General features: G+C 38.6%; 1 protein-coding gene across 3 annotated transcripts; it reads right to left on the bottom strand.

Annotated features, from left to right (window-relative positions):
- Positions 1-176: 176 nt before the first annotated feature.
- On the bottom strand, positions 177-15,706 carry nfe2l1b (nfe2 like bZIP transcription factor 1b). Of its 3 annotated transcripts, none has more exons than XM_051666860.1 (6): positions 15,064-15,706; positions 13,377-14,257; positions 6,486-6,713; positions 6,256-6,306; positions 6,013-6,144; positions 177-4,884 (listed from the first exon to the last, which is right to left on the bottom strand). In XM_051666860.1, the coding sequence occupies exons 2-6, from the start codon at positions 13,923-13,925 to the stop codon at positions 3,508-3,510; spliced, it is 2,337 nt and encodes a 778-aa protein (XP_051522820.1). In that variant the 5' UTR covers positions 13,926-14,257; positions 15,064-15,706; the 3' UTR covers positions 177-3,507. The 3 variants fall into 3 exon arrangements, with proteins under 3 accessions (XP_051522820.1, XP_051522818.1, XP_051522819.1); XM_051666858.1 differs by having other exon boundaries at positions 6,256-6,345; positions 15,064-15,704; XM_051666859.1 differs by lacking the exon at positions 15,064-15,706 and adding an exon at positions 14,500-14,723 and having other exon boundaries at positions 6,256-6,345.
- Positions 15,707-17,242: the final 1,536 nt, after the last annotated feature.

The raw sequence follows: 17,242 nt of genomic DNA, 5'->3' as shown, positions 1-17,242 counted from the left end.
ACCTCTGTATGTTTTGGCCTTACATACAGAGGTGAGAAAATATAGAAGTCTACCCCTGACTGTGAGCTCCAGCAGACCAAATCCAGATAAATATCATCACCAAATGGCTTGAGCACCCATCCTGAGAACTACAGACAGGTCAGCTTTCACACACAGATACAACAATCACACTGAACTAAGAAACAGGCATAATTTATCCGTGCTCGCTTTGAATACCCCATACAATGTACTGTATATCACTTTAGTTTTTCATGTGATTACATGGGAGCGATGGAGAATGAACAGATCTTCAAGTGACCCTTAAATTTCCAATCCCACACTGCACAGCTTTGAATTCATATTTCTGACAGAAGAGTTCCTTTTGCTGAATTACAAAATTCTCAGACCATTTTATTTTTAATTTATTTTTGCCATTCTTTTATAATCACAAATCTTTTCACTTAAAAATCAAAGTAAATTAAACAAAGGTTTATTAATTAATAAAAGAACAATTCCAGATTGCCAGCAAATCTCTCAACATTAATCAAATAGGAATACTCTGAACAGGCAAATTTAAAGAAGGTGCAAAAGGGCCTGGCTAAACCAAGCAATTAGGACAAGAGACAAACAGAACATAAAAATATTTACAAACCAAACAAGACAAACAAAAAGAACAGTGCTTAAAGACAAGTAGTTATGACATTGTAACATGGATTCAAAGTTCATCTAGTGAATCACTCAACATTTTTCATTATCTCTACCCCAACTATACTAATTATTTGTAACCAGTAAATAAAGATTGTCTCTTTATCCATTTTGGAGACAAAAATGACATTTTCTTGCATATTTATTCATGTTGCACCAAACTAGACGCTGACTGTGTCACATGGTACTATATGAACAGTGTAGAAGCAAGCGACAGAGACTGACAGGAGAGAATGAAGATGAACATTATGTATATTGGACATTAATATCAGTGTTACTGTGCCCCCCCCCCCCCCCATTCTGCATTTCAATGATATGTCAGTGACTAGGTCAGCTGTTTACTTAGGCTGCACTAAAGCACGATGCAGTTGGTTATTGGCACAAACCTAACAGCTTAAACCTCACTCAATTAAAAAAGAAGGTACTGTTGTAGAAGTAGTGTGTGTGTAGTGGGTAACAAATTTGCTAAACATGAAATAAAAATCTGTAAAATAAAAGTGAGAGACAGAGGTTCACATCACACATTAAGCTAAAACGTTTGACCCAGCTAAGGAAAATCTGTATTCCTAAGTATGAGCTGTGTCTGCAACTATTGTTAATTTTTAGTTAACAATAAAATTATTTCCTTCAGAAGAGAACACTACAACAGAAAGAAAACCACTGGCATAAGTTGCCCTGCAACAGAAAGTTTTGGCCTGCAACAAAGGCTAAAAATGAACTTTTTAAGCACATTAGTTAATTTCAGTTAATCTTACATACCAAGAACACCAGACTCATCACATAATTCAGATGCATACTCTCGGAGGCCACTTATCAGGTGTCCAATGTCTAATGGCTTTGCAACAGTTAAAAGATGGGCGAGGAGGAGGTGGGAACCGGCTGAACAGTAAACAAAATTTAATGGTAAACTAAAAACCAACATAAACAAACGTGCAGCACGGCCGCGTGCGTTTCTCCCTCTCGAACTGGTGCCTCCGTCTTGTCTTGATCCCCCTCCCGGCTGATTAGCCCGATTCAGGGCCGGCCGTGTGTCTTCACAGCCCGGCCCCACCCTCCTCCTCGTCACACTCCTCCATCACCCAACTCAGGTCGGGGAAACCCCCGGCATGACGCACTTCCCTCCCTTCCTGGAGGGGGGGGGCATTGCCTTTCAGACCGTGCCTGCTGGCAGGTCTTCCCCCGCTTTTCTGGATCCCTGGGAGAGACGAGGGGAGGGAAAGGTGAGAGGGAAAGAGCGAGGCGGAGCGACATAGAGAGAGAGAAGAGAGAGAGAAAAACTTGTTTGCGGGCTCCCGGACGTGCTGTCACCCGGTCCTCAACCACTCCTCCACCCTCTAGCGAACGCCAGCTTGCTCCTCCCCTGGTGGACGGCAGCGAGTCCTCCGGCTCTTGGTGGCCGGCACCAACCCCTCCGTCCCCAGGCAGATGGCCGCGGCTGCTCCTTTGGTGGGCGGAAGCGGTGAGTACTGTGACAGCACATCCCTCCTCCTTCCCGGGTTTCGGCACCACTGTAACAGTTAAAAGATGGGCAAGGAGGAGGCGGGAACCGGCTGAACAGTAAACAAAGTTTAATGGTAAACTTAAAACCAACAAAAAACAAACGTGCAACGCGGCCACGTGCATCTTTCTCTCTTGAACTGGCGCCTCCGTCTAGTCTTCATCCCCCTCCCGGCTGATTAGCCCGATTCAGTGCCAGCCGTGTGTCTTCACGGCCCAGCCCTGCCCTCCACCTCATCACAAGCTTTTTAAAAAGTCTAGTATGCACATGGGAGAATAACATAAAAACCTGACAGGAGGGACTCTGAAACACTTTCCCCAACAGAAGAGGAAAAAAAGTTAAAGACCAAAATATTATAATCAAACTACAGTGTTGATTTACGGTGCGGAAAAGGGTACAGAAGCTGATTTATTAGTAATGCAGAGTGCATCCATCTTCCATCTGTACCTCTTCTTATCCAATTCTTTTCCTTAAGCCTCAAAGCTAAATGACTATTTGTTCCATTCTCCCAGCTCCTTGACAAATGGCATTGAATGTCCGGAGAAATTTCAGGTGAGATTTCTGTCCAATGACAGAAATATACTATTTTCTTCCTTTAGAAGTGAAAATGTGAATTTAAATCAACACCAGTATTCAACCAGTGTGATTTTGTTATGGGATCAAGAGAGTCATACAACACAACCTTTGGTTAGTATTGGCCTGCCTGTATTTTCTTTTGGCTTCTCAATACTTTTAGCTTTTTAATGCGCAGCCTAGCAGGCTCTTGCTTCCGGCTCTCCAAATCAAGGGGTTCTTCCTCAACCACCAATGTAATCCCAGGGTACGGCCAAACAACACAGCCCTGGCCAATGCTAAAAATTCTAATAATCCTTCTATCCTCATGGTCAACAACATACATTAGTTTCATGTATATTTTCATTGGCAAAATTTTTTGGGACCATCATGTCAGCTCTTCCAATTTATCACAAGGGCATCTTGTCAGTGTCCTTCTTTGTTAAAGATGGAACTATGCCCTCCAAGGCCTCACATTCTTTACAATTCTTTCCGTTCATCTAAAAGTGCCCGTCGCTCAAATCTTTCTCAATACATGTACATCAACGAAAAAATCAATTCTACATAAAGCAAATTTGCTTTAATGCTGCTTTCAGGAGAAAACGTCTGAACTAAAAAGGAACACAGAAAACCCAAAGCAGGAAGAGTAAATAAATTGATGCAATTTTCTTCTCCTTGCTAGATTCTTTTCAAAGAAAAAGGCTTCCTTGCCTTTTAAAATACTTTATGGTAGTGCCTTTGCAAAACATAAAAAGGGCAGCAGTTCAAGCTCCTCACTTCTTTTTGTCCTTCTGCTTCTTGTCAGTCTTGTTGCCTTGTTCTGTGGTCATGCTACGAGGCATAAGGAGAACGCTACCATCAGGGCTGCACTGCAGAAAGTACTCGCTAGCAGAGTAGGGTCTGCCTTCCTCATCCCGCAGTTGTGCAAACACTTCCTGGTAAAGTTTCTGAAACTTCTGATTCATCTGGCTGATGCACTTAAGGCATTCCATCTTCTCCTTCTGCAGCCGAGCCTTATCGCATCGTAGATCCTGCATGCCCTGCTCAAGGTTGAGGATGGTGTCTAGCTTGCGCTTGCGGCAGTTCTGCGCCGCCATTTTGTTTTTTCCGCGCCGGCGGATGTCACGAATGAGGGAGAGCTGGTCCTCATTAAGATGATGCTTTGCCAGAAGCTCATTAAACTCGTCAACAGGTAGGTTAATGATCTTTTCATTTGAGAATGGGATGTCCATGGCTCTTGCCCTGCGTTCATCACGGCTTGACTGCCTGTCCTCACAGTCTAATGGTGGATGGAGCTTTGTTTGCAGCAGTTGTTTGTCTCTGCCTTTCTTGTTGCCAGATGCACACAACAGAGAGCACTCAGAGTAGGATGATGCCAGTGGTAGATTGTAGGTGTGGTTGTGATTGACACTTTCCAAATGTGGAATGCCATGGAACTGAGAGGGATCTTGGTAGCTCATGCGGCACAGCTTGCTATACTCTGGCTGGTAACCTCCGACTGCTCCTTCCTCCGCTTCTGCTGTGGCTGCCTCAGAGTCAGTGCTGTAGCCTACAGCTCCTTCTTCTGAGAATGTGGCAGAAGTGGATGAGGATGACGCCGCAGATGAGCAGGATGTCTCAGAGTTGCTGGGAGAGGCTGGGCTATGGCTGGAGTCCAATGAAAGACCAGAGTCTGAATCAAGCTCATCCTCAAGCTGAGAAGCCTGGGCTTGGCTAAAGCCCTCTTCCATTGCAAGGTCTAGCAGGCTAATTTCATCAAGCATAGACTCTTCCAACAGGCTGGAGAAAGGGTCTGGCAGCACAGGAGTGGTGGTTAGGTTGGTTGTACTGTTTAGAGGTGGTGGGAGAAAGAGTCCAGTCAGATTAGTAGCTCCAAATGTTGAATTGATGTTGGAGGAATTGCTGGAAGAAAGCCTGACTAAGGAAGGCTGCTGCCCCCCAGTGGAATCCAACTCAGGATTGAAGAGTGTTGGGAAGTCCTGGCTGCAGCTGGGAAGTGAAGCCTGGTGGAGGCTAACATCCTGATTAATTAGATTGGATTGTGGGAGACCAAAACTCCCCATTGTGGCAGATTCTGTAGTGTTGGCATTGTTATTATTGGGGTCATTATTCATGGTGACGTTTACTGCAGTATTGTTTACCTCCATGTCCTGAAAAAGAGGTCATAAATGTTATATTATTTAAAGTATGTCTCCCTATACCTTTCATATGACACTTTGATGTGAATCAAGGTTATTATTGTTAAAAGCAATCACAAAGAATAAAATCAGCAGTGAAAAAATATTTTTATCTAAAATAAAAATAACAAAAGTGTGTTTGTAAAAACTGAAGCTATAAATGTGCACTACAATATGAATGCAAACTTAATAGAAAAGAAAACGAGTCTTCGTATTTTCAATGTTGGATAATCTGATTTAAAAGTCTCTCAGGCCTGATTTCTGACTGTTGGTGTTTTCAGTTAAGAAGCGGACGACTGATTGACGAAGAGAACAACCAACAACAGCTTGTCATATGTGACATTTAGGGGCATGTAACTCTGGGCGTCTCAACAATCATTAACATAAAAATATCTCTGTGATATATTGCACAGATGACAAAAAATAAATTAGAGTTAATTGACTTCAAACAAAACTCCTGAACGTATTACATGCCATAATCTTGGCAAACCCTGTGAAATCAAAATTAAAATTGAGCTACTTTTAATAATATCTATTAGCTTTAAGGTCATCTATATGCTACTGTACTTCAAAATGTTGACTAAATTTGTTTTCAGAACATTTAAGCATTTAAAATCTGCACTCTCTCATTTCCAGCTAAAAAGACTCAAGAACATCCATGACTTCACACAGAGATTGAGAAACTTTGTCCATTCAAATGCATTCTAAAACGAGAATGCACCCTCCCACTACAACCGTTTAGTTGGCTGTGTTCTAACTGGCGCTGATCATGCCTTCGCAGGGTACTTTGAAGGGAGCACAATCCATGCTGTAGGATCGTTCCTCCATTTCCCATAAGAATCACTAAAAAAGTGAGTTGACTAAAGTGTTTTTGATCATATTTTGAGGTGCTTTAATGAAAGAAAACAAACTATACACTAAATAAAAACTAAAAATAGCCATTTCCATAATGCAAAAGAAATAAAAACTATTTATGCATCATTAAAACTAACTAATACTAAAATTAAACAGAAAACCAAAGCACAAAACAAAATAAAAACAAAAACTAGTTGAATTTTAAAAATATAGAAACCCTGATGTGAATGCAGTAAGTGTACAAACCTGCAGCTCCATTATGGACATGATGTCCTGCCACTGCTGCTCCAGGTCTAGTGGTGTATCAGACTGGGATAGAGAGGGTTGAAGAGGTAGCCCATGTGAAGTAGAGGGAGTTTCCTCAGTTGGAGCTCTCATCTGCGAAGTGGAACCAGACAAAAATAAATAAAATGTCAATCAAATCACCAAAAAAAAAAAAAATTTAGGTCAGGCCATGTTATAATGTGTATTGTAAAATTCAGCTGCTACCTCTGGCTCCTCTCCAAATGGAAAGGTGGCCTCCAGAAGCCTCAGACATTCCTGCAGGGATAATGAAGTTTGAGCACCAAGACTGGTAAGCTAGTGAAGATGACAAAAAAGGTCAATGTAATTTACAAGGTTGACAAGAACTGCCTCTAAGTATTTTAAAAGCATTATGCAACAAAACCTAGCTCTGCCCCTCACACTTTTCTGGAATCCTAGCATATTACAGTACATACCTCCTCAGGTATGCTCTCTCCTGTCTCTCCATCAACATGAGTTAGGCTCTGCACGGCTTGCAGATTAAGTCCATTTCGCCAGTTTTCCTCTCTTTCACCTGCCTCCTCGTTCTCTTCATTAGGTTTATTAGCCTCACTCTCCTTCTGTCGACTGCTATAGTTAAATACTTCTCGTCCAGCACCAAGGTCAATATCCTGCCTCCAAAGGATGTCTATGAGGTCAATGTCCTAAAAATATATGAATCAAAGGGGATGGTAATCAAACATGCAAGCAGACCTTTGGAGGGCTAAGATTAAAACATTACAAAATAAATCCATTTAATGAGAGAAATGATACAAAATACTTCAGTTCTAATTTGTCTACATAGAATTGTCCCAAGCATATATTCATAAATACATCGGGAAAGAACTATTTATTTCTCACAAAATTAACAGCTACATATAGGGCCCCATGATTTTAACGATGCGGAAAGGAATCACGGATTCCAGTCATAAAAACGAAACTAACTTAATATTAACATATATAGGATAAAATTAATGTTTGAATGCACTTCTATAATCTATCTTAATCTGATTAAAATCATGATTTGTGCTTGTGTGATGATTAAACCACAAAAGTGATTTAATAAAAAAATATACAGTTTGCATGTGCTGCGCACTTCAAAGTGAATGTGTGAAGCCAGCCGCTCACACAAAATAGCACCATGAGCAGAGTCCCTCTAACGGCTAAACAGTCTCTAAACATGAGCATCACACGTGCTCTTGTGTGTAGACAGAGAGCAGAGCACTCATTAACCTTGAAGCATGCAGCACATGCTGACTATATATATGTATATAATTAAATCACATCACATGACAAAACGAGATGGCGGACCAAACAAGTGCATCTGGTAAAAAAAAAAAGTATTACGTTTTTACATCAAAATCTGTGTGTGTCCAAAGAGTAGCATCTGTAGTATCATCTGATGTGCCAACTTGAAAATTTCAGTGTTTTATCACAAACGAGCACACTGTTAATCACGGTGTCCTCGAGGAAATTGGGACTTTATTTATTAGCAACCCAAGACCTGGAAATCTGGAAACTGCTGTCTCTGGTGGCTGTATACAGATGTAGGATGAAAATAAGGTGCTTTTCAAATTGTTCTGAGACCAGTTCATTCATACAAAATGCTGCTTTTTAACCCATTCACTGATTAGGCAGCAAGGCAGCAATACAGCTGCCTATAGCTTTCCTACGCAGCCAAGTGCATTCACACCTGACTTCAGGTTAGAAGTTCATTTCCAGGCAGCAGATGACATTTTGCACTGATTGACATGGTGGGCAGTCTTTAGACTATGTTGAACAGTACATAGATTCAGAATTGATTAAGTAAATTTTGAATTTAACATGGCTGGCAACGACTGGACTATAATTGACCATTACATTGGCTGCATTCCACTTAAAATTTGTACGCCTGTACCTCGCTAACTTCCCTCCGTCTCATAGACTTGGATGTACATCATTGCTTACGTTGTGCCAGTGCCTACAATACTGGCGGAACCTCTGCAATGGGTTTAAATGGAATGGCCTAATGGTGCGTTCCAGAAAATTCAGAACTCTGAATTTTCCCATCTCCTACTTCAAAATGATGACTGGAACACTGCTCGAAATTGGACATACAACTTGTGAAATCGGGGTAGATAGATCAATCCCCACTTCAGCGAGAATCATCACTTCACATCATTTCCAAGACCAACGACTTTAAATTTAAATATTAATAAATGTTTCGTGAAACATAAAAACAAACTTTTAAGTATTTTCACTGTATGTAATGTATGAATATGCAATACACAATAAATATACAAGAGAATGTTAAAGAGTTGTTTGTGTATTAATCGATGCCTTCTTTTTAACCTATATTTGCTCATTAAATAGCTACTAAACAGCCAGCTAGATAGCATCTTGAAGACCATTCCATTATATTTGATATGAGTACATATGGCAGTGACATTTGATTGACTAGAACACATAAAAGGAAGAGATTCAGAATTAAGTACATTTTGATTTCAACATGGTAGCCGAAACATCAATGTATGTGGCTTTACAGAAATTTACTTTCAAAAATACCTTTTCAACTTACCAACTACCCTGATAAATAGTCACAGGAGTTAAAGCGTGACAACTAGCTTTCCAACTAGCTCCCACGTTGGCGAGCTATTCAGAAGTTATCATCCCTATTGCCTACCCTTTTCCCCTCAAAAACAATTACCCTCCACTGAGAGCTCCAGAGGGCTAAAAGGTGATAGTCGTTCACAACTCACTTCTTAAGCGATTCTTAATGGAAATTCTTTTTGGAAAGACCCTACCATATGGATTGTGCTCCCTTCGAAGTGCCCTGTGAAGTTATCATCAGCGCAGGTGATGTGTGCTGATCAGATGTAGGGGGAGGGTGTGTTCTCGTTCTAGAAAGCATTTGATTGGACAAAATTAATGCAGTACATTTTGAGTCATACATTTTTCGGGGTCCGTTTAGCCTGAAGAGAGAGACTGCAGATTTTAAATGCTTATATCGGGATGTGCTGAACGACTAATTTCACTGACGTTTAAATGGAATTTTTTAAGTCGACTAGTCTAAAAAGAAACCAACCTTCAAAAAACAATCAAAACAATTTCTTACTTAATCTATTCCAAATCCGAAGCTAAATTCCTCTGAAAAGGGGCATTTATCTGCGAAGTGCTCGCCTTGAATTATGATCATTGTACATCAAATATAGAACATGACACGCATTCACTGAATCAACATTAGCGAATATTTAACAGACATATTTATTGAAAACAATTGAATGAATAGTGCAGGATCAATGGATCAACCCAAAAAGCCTGTTCTAAACGGAATTCACCAAGTAAAAGTTACTTAACATATTAAAACAGTCAGGACACTGTTGAAAATAATTAACAGGTAGACTAAGCCAAATCTATGAGAGAGAAAAAAATGCGCTGAAAAGTTGCTCATATTTCATAACGTGCAGTCGTGCATTAGCCATTGATCTAATATTACAGCTGTTCTGTAAAGAACGTTAACCAATAACAGTTACGCTAGCTATAGGATAGAAAAAATAGGCCTGTGATGTAGCCTACAATAAACTTAATGTACTATAAACATGACGTGCACACAGAATAAAAGATAGTTTAACCTGTTAAGCAGTCGGCACCTCGTTGAAAACAGCCTTCATCCCTAATCAGCAGCTTTAAAAAATGGCATACCTAGCCTAAAACAGTCTTTTTCTAGGCTACTTACTCAAAAGCGTAAATTTTTTGATGAGCAAAATTAACATGTTGACATGGTCTGGTGAAAGACGGGACTTGACTCACTTGAGGTGGCTATCCTGCGCTTGAAAAAGCCTGCATGGCAGAAAAATTTGAAAACATCCATAGGGACTTTCAAACGTTTGGAAAGCCAATTCCCACACCACCAAAGTGATTTCATTACTACTTTGCTGAGTTTGCTTGTGTAGCGAGAGGACATTTTCCTGCGCACGCCACGAGTGAGAGAGGGAAGAAGCACACGCAGCCTGAGGTGAAATTAAACTCTGAATCTGCTCCAGATATCCTCTTTTTCAAATAATATTTGTATTATTAATTCTATTTAAAATATGTAACATTAATATGACAGTAATTTAAGCACAGCCTCTGCAAAAATATAAAGCCAAGTGTAAATGTGTAAAAATGATGATCAGTTTAATGGGGGAAATATTAACCGACTAGTAATTCCAGTGTCGACTAGCAGCATCAGAACCGTTTAGTCGACTAGTCTCGCACATCCCTAGTGTCAACGTTTAGAAGTACACTAGTATATCGATTACCTTAAGTTAATAGATATGGACTAAAAGCAGCAAAACTTTTATTTTGATTTCACAGAGTCTTTAAAAGTGAAGTGGAACACAGCCTTTGATTCAGAATTGATTAAGCTAATTTCTGATTGTTCAAATGCCAAAGCACATGCTACAACTTGTCTGCTTGACAATGCAGAGAGAGAACATTAAGATTTTGATACACAAAGCTCACACACAAAGCTTACTTTCTATAGCTAGTTCAAAATTCCAAAAAGTGCTACTAGTAACAAATCATAAACGGAAATTAAAAATGCACACAGCAAGTTGTTCGGGTCTCAGGAGGTTATCACTACTATGTAGTTAAATGTACTAATGAATGTAATGGTAATAATTATAATAATAATAACATTAATAATTCCATTAAGCAATATCTAACAAGAGTGCTTTTTTACTGAGTAAAAGTTTTTTTTTTCTTCCAATGCTTACATTAAAAGGGTCATGACATGAAGAATCACATTTTCCTTGATCTTTTGACACATAAGAGGTCACTGACTGTACTATAAAAACATACTGTAATTTCAGAACTGAAAACTTCCTCTTCACTGCAAAAAGAGAATTTGTTGAAACCAAGCTGCCAAAATGACTAGTTGTCTACTTCCTCCGCATTGTGATGTCACACTGTGGTAGACATTTGCATCAGACTGAATCCACAACAACACATCAACGCCTACTTTACCTTTAATTAGGAATATATCTGTGGCCGATATATTATTGGCCGATAACCGGGAAAATCTAAATATTTTTAATCGCGCCGTTAATGGAATTACCGCCGATATTTTCGTGGATACTTTGTTACGGTTTATTTGTTTGAGGCTGCGAATCTCTGACTGCCTGCGAGGTCTTTCCTTCAGGCAGGGTCTTGGGCAGCCTGAAAGACAGTGTGCGTCCTCACACACAGTGTGTGTGTGTTTGTGTGAGTGAGTGCCAAACTCATGTCGCTCTGTGTGGATAATTTCAACATCTCTGCACCTTGTTACGTTGTTTTGGGTCTGGTTTTAATTCGTGATAATCTGCTGTGAGTAATGACATGCCATTTCCCATATTCTGTTTATGTTTCATGAGGCAATAAACGAAAACATGCATGTATGTTACTTAGGGGCGATCATTTTCACTTATTACTTAATGAAACATAAACAGCATTGCGATTAAAACAAGCCCCAAAACAATCTAACATGGTTCATAGATCTTGAAAACAAGTTTCACAGAGTGACTTGAGATGGCTAAAACACTAGTTTGTGAGTGAAACAAATGTGCTTGTTGTATTTTAGGAATCGAGACTTTTAGAACGTTATGACTCATGACTATTCAAACTGTATGATGTTACCTATTCACATTATGATTGCTGAAATATGCGTCTGTGAATGAGATGCACACAAGCACACATACACAAAAAACCTTTGCATACATCCAAATACAACCACCGCTGCATACATAGTCTGGCTGCTATCATATATATTAAACTATGTATACATAGTTTAGGGTTTGTATCGTGTGTTTTGTTGCTTTATTTTTCGTTACTTACTGTTTATCGACTCATTTTGGCTATCTGCACTATTGCAGCTGTTTGAAGTTCATTATTCTGTCTTTTAGGAGTCATCAGGATTACCGTAAACTCTCATATAAATGGGCATCATACAATATTTGCAGGTGTATTGTCATTTATTTCTCATTCAAATCAGCATACATTTGTTTTACAGGCACGTTTCTGGTTCATGTTACATCTGCCAAACCTTAAATTGCTTTTACATGACACATATTTTTCAAATGAGAAGCTTTTAATGAATTAGCTAGCAGTTCCAGGTTAAAGGATTAAAAATTAAAACGTTTTTTTTTTTAAATATCAATTATTGGCCATGAGCTGTGAATTATTGGTTATCGTATCAGCCCAGAAATAACTTATCGGTGCTTCCCTACCTTTAATCACTTCTGCAGCCCATCCATTAGCGATGAGCAGTGAGATGGCAAGTAGAGAGAGCAGGTCAGGCAAGAGCAGAGAGCCAATCATAACAGTGGGCGTGTACTGTCAAGTCTTAAAGGACAAGCAGCACCAAAACGGCATGTTTCTGACAGAGGGTCAGAATGAGGGTGGAAAATTATCAAGTTTTACAAATGTGTGTTTTTGTTTTTTGGTGCAAAAAACCTTTACTAATATTATAAGCGAACCTCAAAAGACATATTAAAATAATAATAAAAAAGGCATGTCATGACCCCTTTAATACCGTGATGCTCTTCTGAGCAGCACTGTATTTGACAAAAAATACCTCCAGTGTCGTGTTTTGGATCGTGCTGTGAGGATCTGCATAGAAGCATTTCATTTGATAAAAATAATGCAATGGTATGTTGAAAAGTAATTGTTCTGTTTTCATTTGATTAAAGTTCTAAGAATTCATTAGATTAGAATTTTTTTTTTTTGACGATTACATTTTATTAAACTTTAAAACACGGAACTCAGAAAAAAATAAAACTGAAAAGACGGAATTTGGGAAAAAATATAAATTAAATGAATTTAAAAAATGAATAAAAAAAAAATTAATGGATTTCATAGGGCCCTATAAATACACTGTGGTAAGGTCCGGTGATGATCACGAGTTGATGACCTCTATCTAGGGGCAAGTCTACAACTAGCCTTAGAACTACAACATATTTCTGTATAATCCAGAGTGATATTTGTCCCACAAATCAAAGCTTTGACATTGCTAGGAAATGTATTAGTTTGCTCAGGATAAAGCATCTTAAATAACATTCTTATTAGTACAGCTACCAAGCTTTAAGAGAAATGTGGTCCTATCCCCGAGAGAGGGACATTATTGAGGCCACACCCTGTCAGACCACTTTTGAAAGGGGTTATAATTATAGAATACCAATACTAGAACACTATTACATCACACAACACACTTAATAGCCAGTACACATTATACTTAACCTACAAGCAAGAGACAATAATATAGCACTGTTCGAACACAGACCAGAGTGAATCTAATTATAGTGGGTTAAGCTAAAAACACACAGCTACTGTACCTCTTTGGAGAGGTCGTCATTGCTCTGTCGTTCCCCTTGCTCCTGATTGTCCTCAGGGGCCACAGCTCCCAGACCGTCCTCACCACTGAGGCTGTAAGTTGTCTCAGAAGCGCCGCCAGCCCCTCTCATGGCCGAGGCTTCGTTGTTCACATCCTCCAGGCTGCCCCCATTGTCCAGGGCAATGCTGGGGCCAGACTGGCTGGTTGCTGAAACCACAGACTCAGGGTCACGATGCACCAGCCAGGCACTCAGCTCGGTGCTGGGCACGCGCAGATGATCCAGCGAGCGCACCTGGTTCAGCAACCGACGAGTGGCAAAAAAATGGTCCAGGTCCACACTTTTAGGATGGATGCCATAGCCGTCCAGGGTGTTACGGAGATTGTGGAACTGTGTCTGGGTGTAGGCCGAGCTGGGGCCCAGGATGATCTCACGTAGTGGGGGGAGCTGATTATATAAGTAAGTGTCCAAGTCTACCCGTACACCAACTAGACTCAGGAGGATAGTGAACTGAATAAGACCCTCTGTGAAGTACTTTTTCAAGTAAAGCATTTCTTTGCAAAGGAACAAAAAAAGGAAAAAAACTCAAAAAGTAACTAAAAACAAAAATGACACACAAATAAAAGTCAAACCGATTTAGGTTACAGACAGTCTTTTATATAATAAAAAACTGAAGCAGATTTAAATGAAAGACACAAAATAAAAGGGTACTCTTCTTTTTCCACAGTCATGTGTTTCTTAAAAAAAACACAACCAAAGATAAAGGTAAAATAAATTATATTCCTCTTTTGTTTTCCTTGATGAAAGTATTTTCGCCTCAGTATTGTCCACCTTTTATCCACAGTATCTGTTTGTGTACATTCACGTTCAAAACTTCGTCCAGCCTGCACAGAAAAAGGAGGAAAAGCTCTTTATTAAAACTGCCCCACTGTTTTAAATCACAAGGAAAACTATTATCAAGTTATGACTTTCAAATATGCAATTAACATTAATTCTAATGGTTACACAAGTAGGTTAAAATCAAATAGAAGATCACAATAAACACAACAATATAAAAAATTATTATGAGTGCCTATTTACAGTCTTAATGTAAAAGTTATTTTAAACATGAATGACCCACACCCACCTCACAATCACACCCACACCAACCCATCTATCCCTGTAACCTTCTAAAAACAACAACTACGAAAATAAAACCGCCTATGTTCGCCGCCAATAAACTTCAGATCAGTGGATGAGTTTCCGTCTGATGTCACTAACTTTACTGTTCTTCCCTCCCTAATAAAACCTCATCTAAACACGAATTACTTGCCCATTCCCCGGGAAATATTGACCTCTCACACTTCGCTATCAGAGCCCAAACCCCGTTTGCAACAAGTGGCGCAACAGCCTCTGATTGGCTAAGAAGCCTGTCATTCATTCCCTTCCCCATTTACAGCCAATAGGTGAGGCGAGCCTTGACAGGCTTCTACAGGGAACATTGAATTAATAATAACAACCTTTTATTAAATGTACAGTTTAATGTATTGGTTACAAATAACAGCTCAGAATAGTTCCTGTAGTTAAAGCAAAGCTGTCTAATGCATTTGCAGCAGCCACACTGTCACTTATCTCCATACTGGCAATTTAGAAAGCTATAGCTAACTTAGCCCGCTAGCACAGCATCAAAATAGTCTGGTTTCATACTTACTCAGGGAGTATTTTCTTACAAATGACTCAGAATGTCTCCATATGCTTATACAGCCACGGTCGTTAGTCACTTCCAGCTAACTACGCTCTTAATTTCTTAGATATATATATATATATGGTTGTCACTCCTCTCTCGGTTTGAATGGCCCACCATGACTTGCAAAATTTCCTCTGGCCGACAACTTGCATGAAACTGAAACGCCGCTGTACATGCTGCCACTGCGCATGTGTAGAATATTCTAGTACACTTCTTCTTCTTCTTTGGGGTTTTGTCGTTTACTAACACCTTAGGCACATACCGCCTCCTGCTGCTTTTTTGTTTTTGTTTTGTTTTTGCAACCAACATGAGTGATCTTCTGCGTGTTCATCTCCCATGCCTAAACCCCACCATGTGAGTTCCCTCTATATCAGTGTGTATGTAGTTTTATGTTAATAACATAAATCTTATCTTCCGTATAAAATACGTTTGTCTAAACCTGTGTCTTTCAAGAAAGTCATAATTACTCTTTGATTCATTTGGTCTTGTATACCTTTCCCTAAGATCCAGTTGATCATACTTATATCTTTTGTATTACCTTGGAAGTTCTCAATCATATTCTTTTTTTCTGTATATGTTCTACATTTCAATATTATGTGTTCTACTGTTTCCATTTCCCCACAAAAAATCATTTAAGTGCTGACAATTGATCATTGAGATCATTTATCAGAATCCCCCTTTGTATATTGTAATCTATAAATAAGACATTAATTTAATATTCTATATATATATATATATATATATATATATATATATATATATATATATATATATATATTAAAAATATCAGAAGACATCACTTATAAGACAAAATACTACATTTTATTAAAAGTAGATAATGGTTTATGCCTCGTCCATTTTTTTTTTTTTATAAGATCAAATGCATGGGAATTGTGTTTTACATTTAACTACATGTATAAAATGTTCTATTGTAGCCAATACCATAAAATTATTGAAAATCACTGAACCACTGGTCATCAGAAAGTTTGTGATACTTGATTAATGCCATATGCCAAAAATGATAGCATTTATTTATCATGCATATATGATGATAATGAAATCTGATGAGTTTACGTATTATTTCATTTAGCCTTTATGCCTATATAAAACAATCAGAGTCATCAAGCTGTATTATTAAACTTTGTATATTTATTTGCTTTTTAAAAAGTTGCTTTAACAGTCCTCCTACCGTTCACTTATTCATTCCACCTTTACTGTTCAGTGCTCAATTTTGTTGTTGTTGTAAATCAATACCTGTAAATAAGTGAAAGTTAGCCGAAGACAAAGTTACGTTACGTTTCCAGCCACTAGATGGCGCTCATTAGACTTTTTTAGCTGAAATAAAACAGGCAAAAATATTTAACATATTTTAAGCAGCTCATTATAGGTTAATTTTCATTAAAGTATAGCATGTTTTACAGCCACCCAAGAAAGCTAATTATATTAGTGAGTGGTATAACAAAAGCCCTGGGGTTGAGATTCTAACAATCTAAGTCTTAAAGGGATAGTTCAACCAAAAATGAAAATTGTCTCATCATTTACTTACCCACAATGCCATCCCAGATGTGTATGACTTTCTTTTTTATGCTGAACACAAATTAAGATTTTTAGAAGAATTTTTCAGCTCTATTGGTCCATTCTGTGCAAGTGAATGGGTACCAAAACTTTGAAGCACCAAAAGTATATAAAGGCAGCATAAAAGTAATCCATAAGACTCCAGTGGTTAAATCTATGTCTTCTGAAGTGATATGATAGATGTGGGTGAGAAACAGATAAATATTTAAGTCATTTTTTACTATCAATCTCCACTTTCATTTTCAAATGATTTTTTTGTTTTTGGTGATTCACATTCTTCGTGCACATTGCCACCTACTGGGCAGGAAGGAGAATTTATAGTAAAAAATTACTTAAATATTGATCTGTTCCTTACCCACACCTAACATATCGCTTCTGAAAATGTTGGTACCCATTCACTTGCATTGTATGGACCTACAGAGCTGAAAAGTCATACACAACTGGTATGGCATGAGGGTGTCTCATCAATTTCCAAGATGATGATACATAATGGTAAATATGTAAGGAATTGTGATACATTGAACACTGCTACATGGTCAAAAAGAGGTCAATGATATGTTTAAAGGTT

The sequence above is a fragment of the Myxocyprinus asiaticus genome, chromosome 32 (assembly GCF_019703515.2).
Source record: "Myxocyprinus asiaticus isolate MX2 ecotype Aquarium Trade chromosome 32, UBuf_Myxa_2, whole genome shotgun sequence".
In the NCBI taxonomy this organism is placed as follows: Eukaryota; Metazoa; Chordata; class Actinopteri; order Cypriniformes; family Catostomidae; genus Myxocyprinus; species Myxocyprinus asiaticus.
Note: the sequence above shows the minus strand (reverse complement) of the source record. Positions and strands in the feature narration are given on the sequence as shown.

Bases quoted from the DNA above. Each gene is read 5' to 3' on its own strand.
- nfe2l1b (XM_051666858.1), bottom strand. From the start codon at position 13,925: ATGCTTTACTTGAAAAAGTACTTCACAGAGGGTCTTATTCAGTTCACT. The intron at 6,346-6,485 runs GTATGTACTGTA...CATCTTCACTAG, and splicing joins GAGAGAGCATACCTGAGGAG to CTTACCAGTCTTGGTGCTCA. The intron at 6,145-6,255 runs GTAGCAGCTGAA...TCCACTTCGCAG, and splicing joins CATTTGGAGAGGAGCCAGAG to ATGAGAGCTCCAACTGAGGA.